At 51.5% G+C, this 16,126-nt stretch overlaps 1 protein-coding gene and 1 long non-coding RNA gene across 2 annotated transcripts in view; one reads left to right on the top strand and one right to left on the bottom strand.

The window, feature by feature from the left end:
* The window catches only part of SLC2A1 (solute carrier family 2 member 1), a 28,792-nt gene extending 22,564 nt beyond the window's left edge, over positions 1–6,228 (bottom strand). Inside the window, exon 1 of the mRNA XM_004443143.3 lies at positions 6,008–6,228. Within this exon, the coding sequence (XP_004443200.1) occupies positions 6,008–6,025 (18 nt within the window). The 5' untranslated portion in view covers positions 6,026–6,228. The remainder of the gene's footprint in view (positions 1–6,007) is intronic.
* A 173-nt stretch (positions 6,229–6,401) lies between these two features.
* On the top strand, positions 6,402–15,841 carry LOC147914075 (uncharacterized). Its single transcript, XR_015555768.1, has 3 exons — positions 6,402–9,380; positions 10,043–10,180; positions 15,007–15,841. It is a non-coding gene; the product is annotated as an uncharacterized LOC147914075 (long non-coding RNA).
* Positions 15,842–16,126: the final 285 nt, after the last annotated feature.

Genomic DNA, 16,126 nt, shown 5'->3' with positions numbered 1-16,126 from the left:
ATTTCGCTGTAAGCCAAGGTTGGCAAACTACGGCCCATGGGCCAAATCCAGCTAAGAATGGGTTTTACATATTAAAGTGGTTGGAAAAAAGAAAAAGACAACTAATATTTTGAGACACATGAAAATTAATTCAAATTTCAGTCACCATTAATAACATTTGATCGGAACACAGCCACACTTATTTGTTTATATACTATTTATGGCTGCTTTTGTATTACAATGGTAGAGCTGAGTGGCTGTGGCAGACGGGGACCTTACCCAGGTCCCTTGAACTGCTATGTGCAAACCCAACACATGAACTGCACAGGATTTTCAAAGCCTTCCAGGCAAAACCAAATCTCCCTCCCCAAATATCCAAAAATGTGTTTGTCCTAAAACAGGATGTTAAATGCTAACAACTGGCTCCCTGGGCTGTGTGCGTGGCCCTAGGTCAGGACCTGGACATCTGGAGAAGCTGACACCCCTGAGAGGTATCCATTCGCTGGTGAGATGGGCACCAATACGATGATGATAAAATTAATGTGATAAGACCATGGGAACATGCAAAAGTCCCCGATACTCGCTGCAGACAAGTTTAAGTCCAAGCTCCCCGACTTGTGTGAACCGGAAAAAATCCCTTCCCCTAAGACCGCCAGTTCTCTATAAGAGAAGTTTTCTAAGAAAAATAAATTATATTACTAAGGAAAGATAATGCCTGAATGCTCATTTCCAACAGTATTCTAGTCAATGGGGATTCAGCAATCAACTTAACCTAATTCCTGCTTTCGTGGAAGTTGATATTAGTGGGGGTGGGAGGTGAGCAGAAAATAAATACCTAAAGTACATCAGGTGGTGAGTGGTATGAAGAAAGAAAGTGATGGGGGTGCTATGTCCTAATCCTGGTGGGACATGCCTGTAATGGAATATTATGCAGCTCTTGGAAAGAATGCAACACATCTGTATGTACTTGATATGAAAAGAGCTCCAGGGTAGATTGTTAAGGGAAAAAAGCCAGGTCCAAACAATGTAGAGGATGGACATTTGGTGTAAGGAAGGGGGAGATAATGAACTTGTACAAGGCACTTGCTTGTACGCACAGAGAGAAACACTACGTATTTACCTCTAAAGGATGGTGGGCAAACAGGATGGGCTGCACAGGGCTGCACAGAACTACGTAGAAAGTGTGATCCAGTTACATAAAAAATACACCTGTAGGCACCATATACACATGCACAAGAGGTCTGTGAATAAGCACCAAACCATTACAGCTGGGAGAAGACATTTCCTCTTTCGCTTTGTATGCTTCTCTATAGGTGGCTCCACTACTTCTGTAACAAAAAAAATCCACCACCCGACCCAGAGAGGTAGCTATTACACCACCACAGCTGAGAAACAAGCTCCAGCAGGAGCTGTGGCTGGCCTGAGGACAACCGGTAGAGCCCTTTTCTCCCCACACCCAAATGCCAAGACTCCGGGCTGGGTCATGTCCTGTCCAGCAGAGGCCTTGGTGGCCAAAGGCTCCATAAGCTGGGGTCTGGCAAGAGCTCTCTCCCCTTCCAGGGTGCCGAGGCCCTGGGGAGGCAGAAGCCAGCAAGGTGGTGCTGCTGAAGCCTTAGAGAGGGTGAACTCTGCCCTCCTTCTGCTGAGCTCAAGGCCTGAGAGCCCTGCTCAGTTATGGCAAAACCCCAACGCTTCTGCATTAGCTACGGCCTCCCCGGCCAGTGGCTGGATGGCGGAGCCTCGGGCTCCACTCCACCCCTCCCATGCAGGGAGGGAACAATTGGAGGTTTGTTTTGGTGGCCAGGCCTGGGCCTACAGGCCTGGACCCAGCCTTTCTGAGCCCAGGAGTCCAACCAGGAGCCTTCTCAGCTTCCACCACCCTGAGAACTGAGTGGCTTTGTCACCTCCATGCCCAGGAGTGAGCTGGGGGAAGGGGTGAGGCTGCAGGTCCCAGGCCAAGGCTGCACACTTCCCCCTTTGTTCCAGGCCTCCCCGGCTCTGCCAGCCTGGGGGAGGGGGACACTGGAGGCCTGTACCCTTGGAGCAGGAGCAGAGCACTGGGTAGAGCTGAGCTTCCTGAAGTCACAAGCTGATTACGGGGGATTAAGGGCTGACCCAGCTCCAGGGCAAGCAGGGTCGGGTCTCTGAACGGCTCAGAGGCACGGGACAAGGATCATCATGGAGATGTTTACACTCTGCACACCCTAACTGCCACACAAAATGTCTTTCCACTTAAAATCGCCACCACCCTGATTTAGGGCACTGGGTGAGCCTCATCACATCCACAATGGGGGAACCCCCATTTTACAGGGAAGAAAAGCAAGGTTCTGAGGCAAGCCACTTCCCCAAGGTCAGAGTTTCGTGAGGACATGTTTTGTTTCCATCACAGAAGGCTTTCAGTTGTCAAGTTATATCTAATCCAACTTTTAGACTCCTACTGCACCCAGAAAGAGCTCGGAAAGTCCTGGAGTCTGGGAATTCTTGCTCTCTCGGGATGAGTGGAGGTGGCACAGAAGACAGGGCTGTGGAGAAGAAAGCATCCTTTTTTTTTTGCATTGTAGAACATCTCAAATTTTTTGTGACAGCCTTATCTCGGACAAGTCTTTTTCCTTCTCTGGCCTCAGTATCCCCATCTGTCAAATAGGAAGGCTGGGCCATGCACTAGAAAAGTCTCTTCCTGCTCAGATTTTCGTTTATCCTCTTATATCACCCTAGAAAGGCTGGCAGTGTGTTTTGCAGTAGGAGGCTAATGTGTGACCTTGGGAAAGTCATTTTTCATTGGACCGTGATGTCATTGCACCTTGTATCTCCCTCACAGGGGAGGCTGGGCAGCCACATTAGTTGACCCATCTCTAGGCCTGGCACCCTCAACCATGTGCTCCCTCTGCAAACCAGCTTCCCTACAAACCCCTGCTGCAGAAGAATTGGCCAGCAGGAGCTTTAATGATTTACCTGACCAAGTGATACTCATGGCCTGGGTATCCTGGGGCTCCCCAAAAGCACACATTGCCAGAATGCCAGACTTCTGGACAGAGGCCGCATCCCAGGTACAGGTCACTTGGTGCCTAGCTAAGTGCAATGCATCATGAGTGTGCAAAGAGGCAAGGAGTGTTTATGGAGAGCCTATGGGGACAGACACTTTTTTTCCTGAATTCTTACAGACACTCTAATGATAAAAATGACATCGTTCTGCAGACAGGCAACTGAGCTAAGCTGGAATTGGAAACCACATTGCAGGACTTCAAAAGCCTCTGCTCTTTGTACCGCTGAGGGGCTGAGGCACCCTGCAGATTTCTGATTTCCCCTTCGTCTGGAGGGCAGAGCTGGCAGGCAGAGGCCATGGAGCGGCACCAGGAGAGACTAGCTGGGAGTTCTTCACAAAGGGCTGGGTGGGAGCACCGGCCAGAGCACTCACCCTTGCCAGCTGTCCAGGAGGGAGCATGAGCAAACCCCTTGCTGGGAGGGGAGGGGATTCAACCTGTCCCCTCCCTACTTCCTAGTCAATTAAACTCCTACAGTGAGCCGCAGAGGAGCCGACTGAACACGGGGAAGTCCGCTGAGTCAAGTTCCAGTTTCCAGGAGATGAAGAGGGACACAGCGGAGAGAACTTGGGAGCTAGACACACCTGGTTTTAAGACCTTGGCAAGTGAAACCACCTCTCCAGGCCTCGGTCTAACATCCTGCACAAAAGGCCTGTGCTTGCTAATCACATCAGCAGTCTCCAAGGGGAAGGGCTTTATTCCAGAACCTATACAGGATGATCCATAGGTTTAGCGAGAAAGAAAAAAAAAAAAAATTTTTTTTTTTACTATAACTGCTATCTGTATTTGTCTTTTGAAATTTCTATTTCATGTAGGTATATAATCTACCAGTACAACAGTGCATGTACATGAATTATTAATACAGATTAATAAATACAGATAAACCACTGGGAAGGAGGTACTCCAAAATTATTTACTGATGGGGCAGACAATCAAAAGCTTGGAGGGTACTATGTGAAAAATACTCACCTACTACGGCACTTAGAACCAGCTGGCACTTGGGCAAACTCTCTCCCCTCAGGCCAAAATTCAAGAAAGGCTGTGGTGCAAAGGGGCGGTGGAGGCTGAAAGCCCTTTCTGATTTGCCTGGGCTCAAATCCAGCCACTTACTAGCTGTGTGACTTCTGGATAGTTACTTCCCTTCTCTGAGCTCCAGGTCCAAGAACCAGCAGGATCATATGGAGGGTCAGTGACACTGAAAAGCATTTTACCAAAAGCCCAGTAAACTGTAATGGATTGGTGGTTTTCTCCTCCACTTTTCCGTCTCCACTCAGAATAGTCACTTATCCACTCAACAAGCACACACCCAGGTCCCGCAATGGTGCAGGAAGTGAAAAAAGTTATCACTCTCTTACGACGGAGAAACTGAGGCCCAGAGAGGTGAAGCGGCCCGCCAGAGCCCTAAGGTAGCACAGCGACTATCTGGACTTCGGGGTCTCAAGCCCTTACCACCAGCTAAAACCGCTTCTCGTTTTATTTTTATTTTGTTATATCCCAGCTCACCTATGTTATATAATGGCTCACCTACGATTGCCAGGAATTGCCTGCGGGGCTCAGGGTCTCCCCTCAAGACAGAGGGCCAAGGCAGGGAGTAGCAAGCTGTCTGGATTCAACAAGACCCTCTTCCCGCTGAGGGTACAGCCTGGCGTCACTGTCACGCACCACTCTGCCCAGCCAAGACCCCGCGCAGTCCCACCGGACGCCTCCACAGTCCCCAGGAAGGGCGGGGCAGGGTTCAGTCCTATCCCCGCATTCCAGGTAAAAAAATGGGCATCCTCGCGCCTTCCCTGCCGAGCAGATGGGAAAATCCAAGAGGATAAAAGGGAGCGTTTCAAAGAAAAAAGTGACTTGAAAATATTCTATACAAGGGGGAAGAAGGGAGGCAGGGAAGAAACAATGCCCGCCCGGCACACAGGAGAGGCTTAATAAGTATCTGTTGAAAAGGAATCGTTCTGGGAAAGTCACAAAGATCCTCGGCAGGACAAGCCCGTTTAAAGACGAGTAAAGAGATCCTATCTAGGCAGCGGTTTGCTCCCAGAGGGAGAAGAGTCCTCATCCATTCAGGGTACGGAGTCCTTCCTCCCCCGGCCTCCAGGCATGCGCTCCTTCCGCTGCACTCCAGCCTGGGCCCCCTGCCCGGCGCCGGCGCCCCGGGTCGCGGCGGCGCCCGGGGTGCTCTCTCCGCCCGGCCCTCAGCAGCCCCGCCGGAGCAGGGAAACGCGCCACCTCGGAGCACGTCTCCCCGGGGAAAAGCTCCGTGGCCTCCACTACTCGGAAAGAAGGGCCTCAGAGGCCGGCTTTCCGTCTCCACCCTGGAGCCAGGCACCCTGGAGTTGGAGCCCCGGCCTGAAGAAAGTGTCCTCCGTCACGAAACCTCGGAGGGCTGGAGCGGGGACGGCGCGAGGCGGCGTTAAACACTAAGCACCAGGCCGCGCGCGTAGTTCGGCGCCCGGGAAAGTGGAGCAGCGGGTCCCGCCTCCTCCGCGCGCCGGGGCTGGGGCCGGGCCGGGGGCTCGGCCGGCTCAGCCAATGGGCGCCGCGCGCAGGCCCCTCCCGCGCCGGGAGGAGTCGGCGCGGAGCCGCAGCCCCGGAGATCGTGAGCGACGTGCCGCGCCCGGGCCCTCGGTCCCCCGGCCCCTCCGGGCCGCGTGGAGTGCGCGGCGCCCCCGGAAGGAAGCCAGACACTCAGTTCGGGCGCCAACCACGCACGCGGCGCCCTCGCGCCTGCCAGATCCCGAACCCATGCCCACCCGCGTCCCCCGCCCCGGCAGGGCGCTGCGCTCTAGGCCGGCGCCGAGAGAGGCTCAGAGACGCGCGCCGCCCAGCCGGGCGCACAGCGTGGCCGGGAAGCGGGGGAAGCCCAGGCCGGCGGAGGGGTGGGCAGGGATCCGCGCCTTTGTGCCTCTGGGGAGGCCCAGGCCAGGGGAGGGGTCGGGGGGTCCGCGCCTTTGTTCCGGGTCGGGAGGGCCCGCGGGCGCGCGACTCACCTTGCTGCTGGGATCCATGGCCGCGCTCCGCCGGAGGCTCTGGCAGCGCCGGGGGTGCGGGCGGCGACGGGCGGGCGGGCGGCGCTCTCCGGCTCAGGCTCCTGCTCCGGCCCCGAGACTCCGACTGCGACTCTGACTCCGGTCGCTTGGCCTCCGGCTCCCTGGCGAGCTAGCTCCCAGGCCCGCGATCTCCACGCTTGCCGGAGCTACCTCCAGCTTCTTGCGGTGAGCTCGCGGGTGGTAGTGTTTATAGGACCCCAGCCATTGGCTGGCGCTGCCGGTGTGTGGGGATGTGGGCCGAGTCTGGGGGGCGGGGCCTGGGGCACGTCCGGGGCGGGGCTCCGCGGGGAGGGGGCCCGGGACGGGGGACTGGGCAGCTGGGCTCCGGGTCCGGTCCTCGCTCTGGCTGCAGGTCGGCCCCGCTCCCTAGACCCCGGGTTCGGGGACCGCTCTCGCTGTGTGACCTTGAGCAAGTGTGCACGCCTCTCTGAGCCTCAGCGGCCTCTAGCAAAATGGTGGAGCTAGTACCCGGCTGTAAAGGCAAATTGGGAGCGGCATAGGGTAGCACTTAAAGAGCGAGGACTCTGGAGCCTTCACTCCGCCACTGGATAACTTCGGTAAACTAGGGATAATAATAGTACCACCTCATAGGTTTGTTATGAAGACTAAGTGAGTTAATGTTTGTAAAGTGTTGAGAACAGCGTCTGTTATGTGGTAAGTGGTATTTAAGTATTTGTTAGACTATGGGAGGTCTCGCTCCACGCTTTTCTTCCTTCCCTCTCTCTACCCCCCACATTCTTGTTTGCCAGCCAAGCCTTGCTTTAGCACAGGCTGGGCCCTTTGCCTGGAAATCCGTACCCACCTCTTCTTTGGGCTTTACTGTCACCTCCTCTGTGAAGCCTTGCTCTACTCCTGACAGTACCTGTGAATCTATGGTGATAGGTAAGTATGAAAAATAGGAATGGTAATGGGCCGGCCCGTGGCTTAGCGGTTAAGTGTGCGCGCTCCGCTGCTGGCGGCCGGGGTTCGGATCCAGGGCGCGCACCGATGCACCGCTTCTCCGGCCATGCTGAGGCTGCGTCCCACATACAGCAACTAGAAGGATGTGCAGCTATGACATACAACTATCTACTGGGGCTTTGGGGGGGAAAAATAAATAAATAAAATCTTAAAAAAAAAAAAATAGGAATGGTAAGAACACAGGAGACCTTGGGTTTGAACCAGCTCCACTGGCCTGATCCTAGGCAAGTGCTGGTCTACGAGCCTCAGTTTTCTTATGGGTGAGATGAAATTAATACCACCATCAACCCTGTGTGCTATCATGAGTTACAATTTCCAGATAAGCTCATGAAGTACTTAGCACATGCTGACACACGGTAAATCTTCCTTTAGTGGTAGTGGTATTGTTTCACCTGATTTCCTCTTCTAGACCCATGCCTTACTTGAGACACAGTGAAGGAAAGACCTCAGTCCAAAGGTCTGGCCAAAATCCCGAGGTTAAGCTGAGGGTCCCTTTCCCTGTGGAGGAGTTAGTTTCTGATGGAAAGGAGAAGGCAGAGCTGACCATATGATCCCTGGAGTCCTCTGCCTGGGCTATGTATCCAGTGCTGGCCGAGGGGGCATCCTGGCTGGGCATGGGGCCCTGTAAGGGAAGGCAGGCCCCTTCTGGCACACCCCTGCCCATGGCTCCTATTTCTGTGGTCTCCCAGCTGCTCAGCCTGGAAAGCTTGGGGCCACCTCTCTCCTCTTCCCGGTACCAGAGGCCACCAAGCGCTGCTGATTTCACCTTCTCCACCACCTCATCCTCCATCCGTCCCCGCTGCCTGCAGGGCCTCCAGTTCCTCTGGCCTCTCCTCCAGTCCCACTTGCCTGCTCATATGTCCAGCATTGTCATGGAGGGAACAAGGCCCAGCCTGGCCATCACGGCCCTCAGGGCACCAGTTTACTAGCTCAGCCTCACCCTCACACCAGCACTTTCTACATCTCTACCTTTGCTCAGGTTGCTTTCTCTCCCTGGCTCCCTCCACCTCCACCTCCACATGCCAAAATGCTTCTGAGAGCATAGAGCACCTCTGGACTGGGGCCTCCTCCGGGAAGTGTCCCCGAGTCCACCAAGAGGGAATCTTGCTCTCCTTTACCCTTTGGTGTTTCTTAATGTGCTGCTTGTCCTGTCTGCCTTCCCCAGACTGAGCACCTGGAGGACGGCTTCAGTAGCTGAGATAGATGGGTGAAGGAGTACAGGAAGGCAGGAATGAATGAACACAGGAGCAGCTAGTCTGCCTGTTTCCTGTCAATGCTTCCAGTCTTGTACCTTTCGGGTTTTCCACTTCCCTGCTCGGAGTCTTTACATAGCTCCCTGTTTCTTAGCACATCAAGTCTACTGTATATGCCTCTTCCCAGCTGCAGGTATGCCCTACTCAGCCCATGGGTCACACTCACAATCAGGCACCCTTTCTTTCTCCAGGCCGGCCCTGTGCTGGCCACTTCCCCAGGGACAGAGGCATACGAGCCTGTTGCTAGCCTATGGAGCCCCAAACTGGAGAGGTTGCAAGAGGGGAGATGCAGAGCAACAGTACTGAGTTGAGTGTACAGGGATAAAAATGTGTACAGGAGCAGAACTTGGACCACAGAGGAAGGAGAGGGAGTAGAGAGAGCTTCAGGGAAGGGAGAGGGTGTGCTGAGGAGAGTTTAGAAGGCTGAATATGAGTTCACCAGGTGGATCAGAGGGAAGGCAATTCTTGGCAGAGAGAAGAACATATGCAAAGATAGCAGACAGGCAGAGAGTAATTGCTGACAGGAAGAAAGAATCCCTAGACCACACTCAGAGGCTGATGGTGGAGCCCTGGATTGGACTCCTGAGTCCCAGCTCTGCTGTCTACTTGCCAAACATCACTGAAATTTCTTCTCCTCTCTGAGCCTCAGGACTCACATCTGTAAAATGGGTATAATGATCCCCTCCTGGGATGGCCTGACGAAAAACAGACGTGTATAAAAGTTTATCCAAATAAACGGTGCTGATTCATGACGTGAGAAATTCAATCAACTCCCCTTCCTAGGTCAGGGTGGCACTTGAAGACAAAGCAGAATGGCCAGAAAAACAGCCTTACTTTTGCCCCACCCCACCGTACCTGCCCAAACAGACCCCATGACCTGCTTGAAATTCCATTTCTGGGTGTTCTCTCTGTAAAACTTTTATGACTGCTGGAGGCTACTGTTTAGAGGTAAATTCATCAGAAGCTACTGACACTGGATCAGAGAGAGATTGTCAGGTGGGCAAGTTTAATTTTGGGATGGCTGAGTCCTGGGAAACAGGATTTAACTCCAGCCAGGGAGGGAACACCAGAAAAAGCCCACGAAATGGCATCTGAGCCTGGTAGGTTGCGATGGGGGGGTGGGGAGGTGCAATGGTTGGAGGGGGCTGTGAAGGAGCAGCTTCAGGCAGAGAGAGCCAGGCTAAGCAGCCCCTCTGGCTGGAGTGTAGGGGGTTGGGAGAGACAGGAGATAAAACGGGGATTTTTGAGTGAGAGAAGCTGAAGAGGTGGGGTCACAAAGACCCTCCAATGCCAGGTATGGGAGTTGGGCTTTATTCAGTGGGCAGTGCGGGACCACGGAGAGTTTTTGAGCAGAGAAAGGATACGAGGAACTCTCAGCCTCCTCTCCCCTGAGGCTGTAAAGGGGGTGTGAGGAGGCTGTGGGGCCCGACCGCTCAGCTTGGAGGGAGCAAGCACCACCCCCCACCCCAAGCCGCGCTCACACTGGCAGCTTTGCTCCCTGGAGGCTGCCTTTACCCCTGGAAGAAAGGCGGGCTTTTTCTGGGTCTGATTCCAAGCAGCTCCAGCCCTAGCCAGTCGGAGGAAAAGAGCTCTCTGGGACTGGCGGGGCGGTGCCAGGTGGCCGCGCGATGCCGGAGCCTGGTTCGTGCCGGAGAGCACGCACGCGGTTCCGGCGGCTGTGCTGGGCGGTCCTAGCGGCTCTCCAGTCACAAGCAAGTGAGTAAAGCGGCCGCGAAAAGGCTTTTTTTTTTGGTATTTGAAGGCAAGCGTCCCTGACAGCCAACGAGAAGAGGCTGTGCTGAGTCAGCGGCCTCTGATGCAAGGGGGGCTCTCTGGGCCTGGGACGCGAGAGCCCCTAATCCGCAGGATGTTTTGCAACTCAAATCCTCCCAGGCTGCAGGTAAACACGGTGTTGGACTCCAGGAAGGCCTGATGGGCCAAGCGGGACAGTTGTGTGTGTTTAATTTCTCATTCTGATTTGCACACTTGTTCAAACCACCTGCTCTCGGAGAACTCTTTGGCTTGCCTTCTTTATCTTTCCGTGTGCCCCTCCCCGGCCTTCTTCAAGGCTCTCATCAGGGCACCGCTTGCTCGCTGATGCTGGGGGATACTGAAGGAACATATCCCTCCTCCATTCTCTAGCGAGCGCCAGGCTTGTCTGTCCAGCTGCCTCCAAGACAGCCCTCTGAATGTCCCACAGGTATCTGGCATTCACCGCGTTTAAATCTAAACTCATCATCTTCCCCGTCCCTCCTAGTTCCCACCCCAGAGATGGCTCCTCTATCCACCCAATTGCCCAAGCCAGAGATCTGGCATGTTCCTTGACTCCTCTCTCTCCCTCATCCCCAATATCCAGTCAATCTTGTGGACTCTGTCTTTCCATAATACCATTGGACTCCATCGCTTCCTCTCCCGCTGGCTCTGCGGCTAGCACAGTCTAGAGCCCCTGCTCTCTCATCCCCCCACCTGCCTCCACACTGGTCTAAAACGCCCTCTAAAATGAGCGGACCGCGTCGTTCCCTTGTTTAAACGTCTTTTCACGGAATGCAACAACATGGATACATCTCCCAGACATAATGTTGAGTGGAAGAAGCCACATGCAAGAGAGTGTGATTTCATGCATATAAAGTTCAAAAACAGGCAAAACTTCTACATGGCATTAGAAGTCTGGAGAACAGCTACCCTCGGAGGGAGGGTAGTTACTATGAGGGGGGCTGATAATCAGGGCTGGGACTAGGGTGAGGCAGGTGATCAATATCACTGATTTTTTTTCTTTTTGCCCCGAGCTTTAATATGACTCAATACGGCACTGTTACTAACCCTGTCTTTATTTAATATTTTGATATTTTGTCATCGTGGATTTTTTGCATTAATTTTGATTTTTTAAAAATATTGCATTAAAAATATTTATCTTGATGACTGAGCCTTGTGGCCCACTCTTAAATTTTACTCGGGGAGGTGAGTGGCTCACTTGCCACACCCTAGTCCTGACCTTGCTGGTAGGGTTTTGTAATCAGGGTGCTGGTTACATGGGTGTGTTCGGTTTGTGAAAATTCATCCAGCTGTACACTTCCAATTTTTGCACTTTTCTATGTGCACATTATGCTTCAATAAAAAAAATTTTTCTTTTATTTAAAAAACAATCTTTCCGTGGTTCTAAGGGAATGTCTGCTGTCTGCTTCCTCTAGCATCCCCAGCACCAAAACCAGACTCCAGCGTACTGGGACTCGTACCTGTCTGTTGAATGAGTGAATACAATATTATTCCAGTTAACTTAATCCCCACAAGAACTCTATGAGATGAGTATTTTTGTCTCCATTTTCTAAAAGAGAAAACCGAGATTCAGGGAAGTAATTTGCCCAAGATCACACAGGTAGTAGGTCTGAGTTCTAGCACCTCAATTAAAAAAAATAAACAAACAAAACCTCTGAGCAGCAGTGTTTGTTCAGGCACCTGAAGGCCAACAGGGATGGAGAGGAAGGGATGGAGTCCATTGTATTCTGGAAAGGCAGCACAAGCAGGTACCAGGGCCTGGCTCTTATCACTTAAGTTACAATTATTTGAGCCTTATCTTTTCTCAGATAATGACCTCTTGGGGCAGGGGCTCAGGCATGCCTGTCTTCCTTCTAACCAGCTAGTTACCTAGCACAGGGAAGAGCTATACGTGTGTAATAAATGAATGAAGCAATGAATGAATGAATGAGGAGGCCGACAGTGACACGTGCTGGGTAGAGCACAGGCTTCGGAGACAGATCTGCTAACTGTATGTCTTTGCACATATTACTTAGCCTTTCTGAGTCTCAATTTCCCCAGCTGTAAAATGGGAATAATATCAGTACTTACCTTCAAGATTTACTGAGGACAGGAAGTGAGAACATGACTGTCAGGTGACTGGCATATAGTAAATACTTGAAAAATGGGAACTATTATTGTGATTTCCAGGGTTTTCCATTCTCAAAGTCTGATTTACTTCAGGGTGGCAGGGATCTGCCTCTTTGGATTTCCATGTATTGTTTTCTGAGGCGTCTCTGGAGTTGGAAGGAGGGGACCCCAGGAGCTTTCTTCCTCTAGCCCACAGAGAGGGTGAGTGCTGGAACAGTCCCCAGGCTGGCTCTGTGCCCGGCTCCACCTGGCTAGGAGTGCCATCTTGACGAGATGGCTTCCTCTCTGTGAGCCTCAGTTTTCTCTCTGTAAAATGGGGCTCAGAATAATTTTGACTTTGTGGGGCTCCAGGGAGGGTTCAGTGGCTTGTCCCTGGGCCCAGCGTACAGTAGGCCCTCCATAGAGGTTGCGTCTGAGGAATTAACCTGGCATCCTGAGGCGTGGGGGAAGAGCAAGGAGACTGGAGTGTCTCAGAGACCCTGAGACATCCAAGGACTAACGGGAAAAACAGATACATTAGCCTGGCTGGGCTCTGCTTTGTTCTTAGAACCTTATTTTTCCTGTGAAGTGAAATAACAGTGTCCTTTATGCTGATGCCACTTTTTAGCTATGCAAAACACCTCCCACACCTCATTCCTTGGGTCCTCCCCACACCTTGTGCTGAGGGCAAGATCAGGTTTATTCATGTATCAACTGCACAGTTGAGGAGACCAAGGCACACTGAGGTTAAAGCCACTGGCTTCACACTGAAGGAGGAATTTGGTAGCAAATTGAAGATATGAAACCTGGACCTCTTAATTTCTAGATACCACCACGTGGCAATATGGATCCAAAAGAAGGCACACAGCTCACCCCATCCACCCCCACCTTCCACCCCAGCAAGCAGCCACGATCCAGCTGGTGTCTGGCTGTGCTGGCTTCCCCCACCCAGCCCTCACCTGGATGCCACCTGGCAGTCACCTGCACGTTGCTCACGGAAGAGCTGGCTGACTCACTTCCTTATACCAGAGCTGACTCACGCCTCAGAAGGGGGCGAGTGAGAACCAGTTGAGAGCTGGAGGAGCCCTCCCTTCCTCATTGAGGCTTGAAATTAATGCCCCGAATCCATGGCACTTTAGCTCTTAAGAAAGAGAAAGCACTGTGGGCTGGCTGGAGTCATAGATCTCTGGACTCAGAGAGGGGTGGTTAGGTTGGTTCCACTCTAGGCTCTGTTACAGGTTCGCTGGGTGACTTCAGGCAAGTCTCTGTCCCTTTCTAAGCCTCAGTCTCTTCAGTTTTGTGATGAAGGGGTTGAAACAAGTGGCCTCCGAGGCTCTTCTAGCTCCAGGTGGAGAAGCCTCGTGGTAATAATGTTGTGCATATTGACAGTTTACCACGCGCAGGTGCAGGGCTAAGGGAGTGGTATGGAATTATCTCCTTTAATTCTCATTACAAATCCTAGATGTACTGCTTTATCCCATTTCACAAAAAGGAAACTGAGGCACAGTTTCAGAGTAATTTACTCCAGGTCAAGCAAGTAAGCAAGTGGTAGATGTGAAGATTGAACCCAGTCTGTGCCCAGAACGCTCATAAACTGGTCTGCGCTTACTCCCTTTATCCTGCTAGACTTCAGTTTCCTCATTAAAAAAATTGTGGTAAAATATACATAACATAAAATTTACCATTTTAATCATTTTTAAGTGTACGGTTCAGTGACATTAAGCACATTCACATTGTTGTGCCACCGTCACCACCATCCATCTCCAGAACTTTTTCATCTTCCCGACTGAAACTCCTGAAACCCATTAAACAACAATTCCCTATTCCTCCTTGCCCCCAGCCCCTGGCAACCATCATTCTACTTTCTGTCTCTATGAATTTAACTACTCTAGTTGCATCCTATAACCTTTCTTCATCTTTAAAACTGTGGTCATAAAGATCAAGGATTATTTGATCCTTCTCTCAATGGGGCAGCTGGCTCAGACTTGGATTTAAGTTCCAGTTCTTCCGTTCAATAGCTGTGTACCCTCAGGCAGGTTGCTTCACCTCTCTGCTTGTCCCATTTCCACATCCCTAAAATTGGCCTAATGAGCCCTGCCTTGTGGGGCTGCTGGGAGGATCACAGGAGACAATGGGTGTGAAGGTGTTTCAAAGTTCAATTCCTCTTCTATGGCTTGTTATATATACCTTCTTCCTGGAGGGCTGGGATCCAGACCTTGTCTTAGATTTAGAGGTGTGAGAGCTGGAAAGACTTTAGGATTGTGCATTTCAACCCGTTTACAGATGAGAAGACTGAGACCTAGAGAGGTGGAAGTGACTTGCCCAGAGTCGCACGTGGAACTTTATGCGTCTGTGTGCATTTGTGCCCCGAGCACAGAGCCCTGCCTCTGGCAGGTGTCCAACAGATGTTTGCTGCTGGGGCTGGAATGTAGAGGCCACAGCAGAGAGGGTGGGCTTGACTGCTGGGCTCTGGAGCCCTCCCATCAAGCAGCTCGCATTCCAGCCTATGTACCTGGTATTGTAAAGTGGCTGGTACAGCCTTTGGTTATAGAAGCTGCTGGGGCAAGATGCTCCTATCTTGGGTTGTTCTTCTTTTTACTGGTTCTCAGAGGTCTGGTCTTGTGGCTGAGAGTCCCATCTTCCTTATTTCCTTAGAGTAAACATTGTTATGATTTTTTGGTTGTGCGTATCAACATATTCGAGCCAATTTCAGCCCCCAAAAAAGAATTTTTTAAAGGTTAGAGTCTCACAAACCAGTGGCAGGGATGCAGTCAGATGCTGACAAACATCTGGACTCAGTGAGTAGACTGCCCCCAGGATGGTTTGCATCCCTCATTCCTGCTTTATCCCTTTTTCTCTTCACAGACAGGCACGTTCTGCTCCACATGGCAGACTGTGACCACTGTATAATGCCAGAATTTACAGGGGACCATTGCAACAACCCTCAAGGCTGACTTGACTGTCTCCTGATCCCAACCCTAAGTTTCTACATGAGAGAAGTGGATCGGCCCAGTTTGGCTCAGGCAGTGGGGACCTAGAGTGCCCACAGGAGACAGGGTGGGCGGGCTCACCTCTGTGTGGGAGTGAGGCGGAGCACGGGTGTGTGCCTCCTGACTGAGTGACACAGGCAAACGTGTGCAGCCATTGAAAACGTTGTTGAATGGAGATAGACATTCAATGATATGGGAAGAAAGTTAAGATTTTTTGAATGGAAAAAACAGGTTACAAAACAGTATGTTTATCACATTTTTGAAAGGAAATATGCATATGTAATTTAATTGAATTTCTATACCTATATGCTAAATGTTAATTGAAATTATGGGTAGTAGAATTAAGGGTAATTTTTATTTTCTTCTTTTGTAATATCTGCATTTTTCTCTTGTGAATGACTATCAGTTGAATAATAAAACAATAACTCTTACCTCACAGAGCTGCAGTGTGTGTTAACTAGACATTTATTCACTTATTCAATAAATATTTATTAAGCACCTACTACGTGACGGTGTTTGTGACAGCTGCATGATGACTGACGAGTGGTGGAGTTTCAATAATTGGGGTGACCCAAGGCTCTGCCTTCCAGGAGCGCACAGCGAGGCTGGATGCTCAGACACGGGGGCTTCTGCTCCGATGGTCTACATTGCATTCTGAAAATCTGGGAAATGAAAGCAACAGGGCGTTTCAGCTATCTATCTGCTGTAGAACAACCACTCCAAAACTCAGTGGCTTTAAACAGCAACAATGTATTATTTCTCCTGATTTTGTGGATTGGGCGATTCTGCTCCCCATGCTGCTGCCGAAGTTACTCATCAGTGGCATTCAGCGGGATACTTGGCTGGGTCCATTCTCTCCATACGGGGTCGCGTCCTCCTCTGTCTCCAGCAGGATAGCCTGGACTTCTGTACAGCATGGCAGCTGGGGCCAAGAGGGAGCATTCCAAGAGGACAGGCCCCAATGTGGAAAAGCTGATTAAGCTTCTGGGAATCAA

The sequence above is a fragment of the Ceratotherium simum genome, chromosome 22 (genome assembly GCF_057802395.1).
Source record: "Ceratotherium simum simum isolate JZ-2026a chromosome 22, ASM5780239v1, whole genome shotgun sequence".
NCBI classification, from domain to species: Eukaryota; Metazoa; Chordata; class Mammalia; order Perissodactyla; family Rhinocerotidae; genus Ceratotherium; species Ceratotherium simum.
Note: the sequence above shows the minus strand (reverse complement) of the source record. Positions and strands in the feature narration are given on the sequence as shown.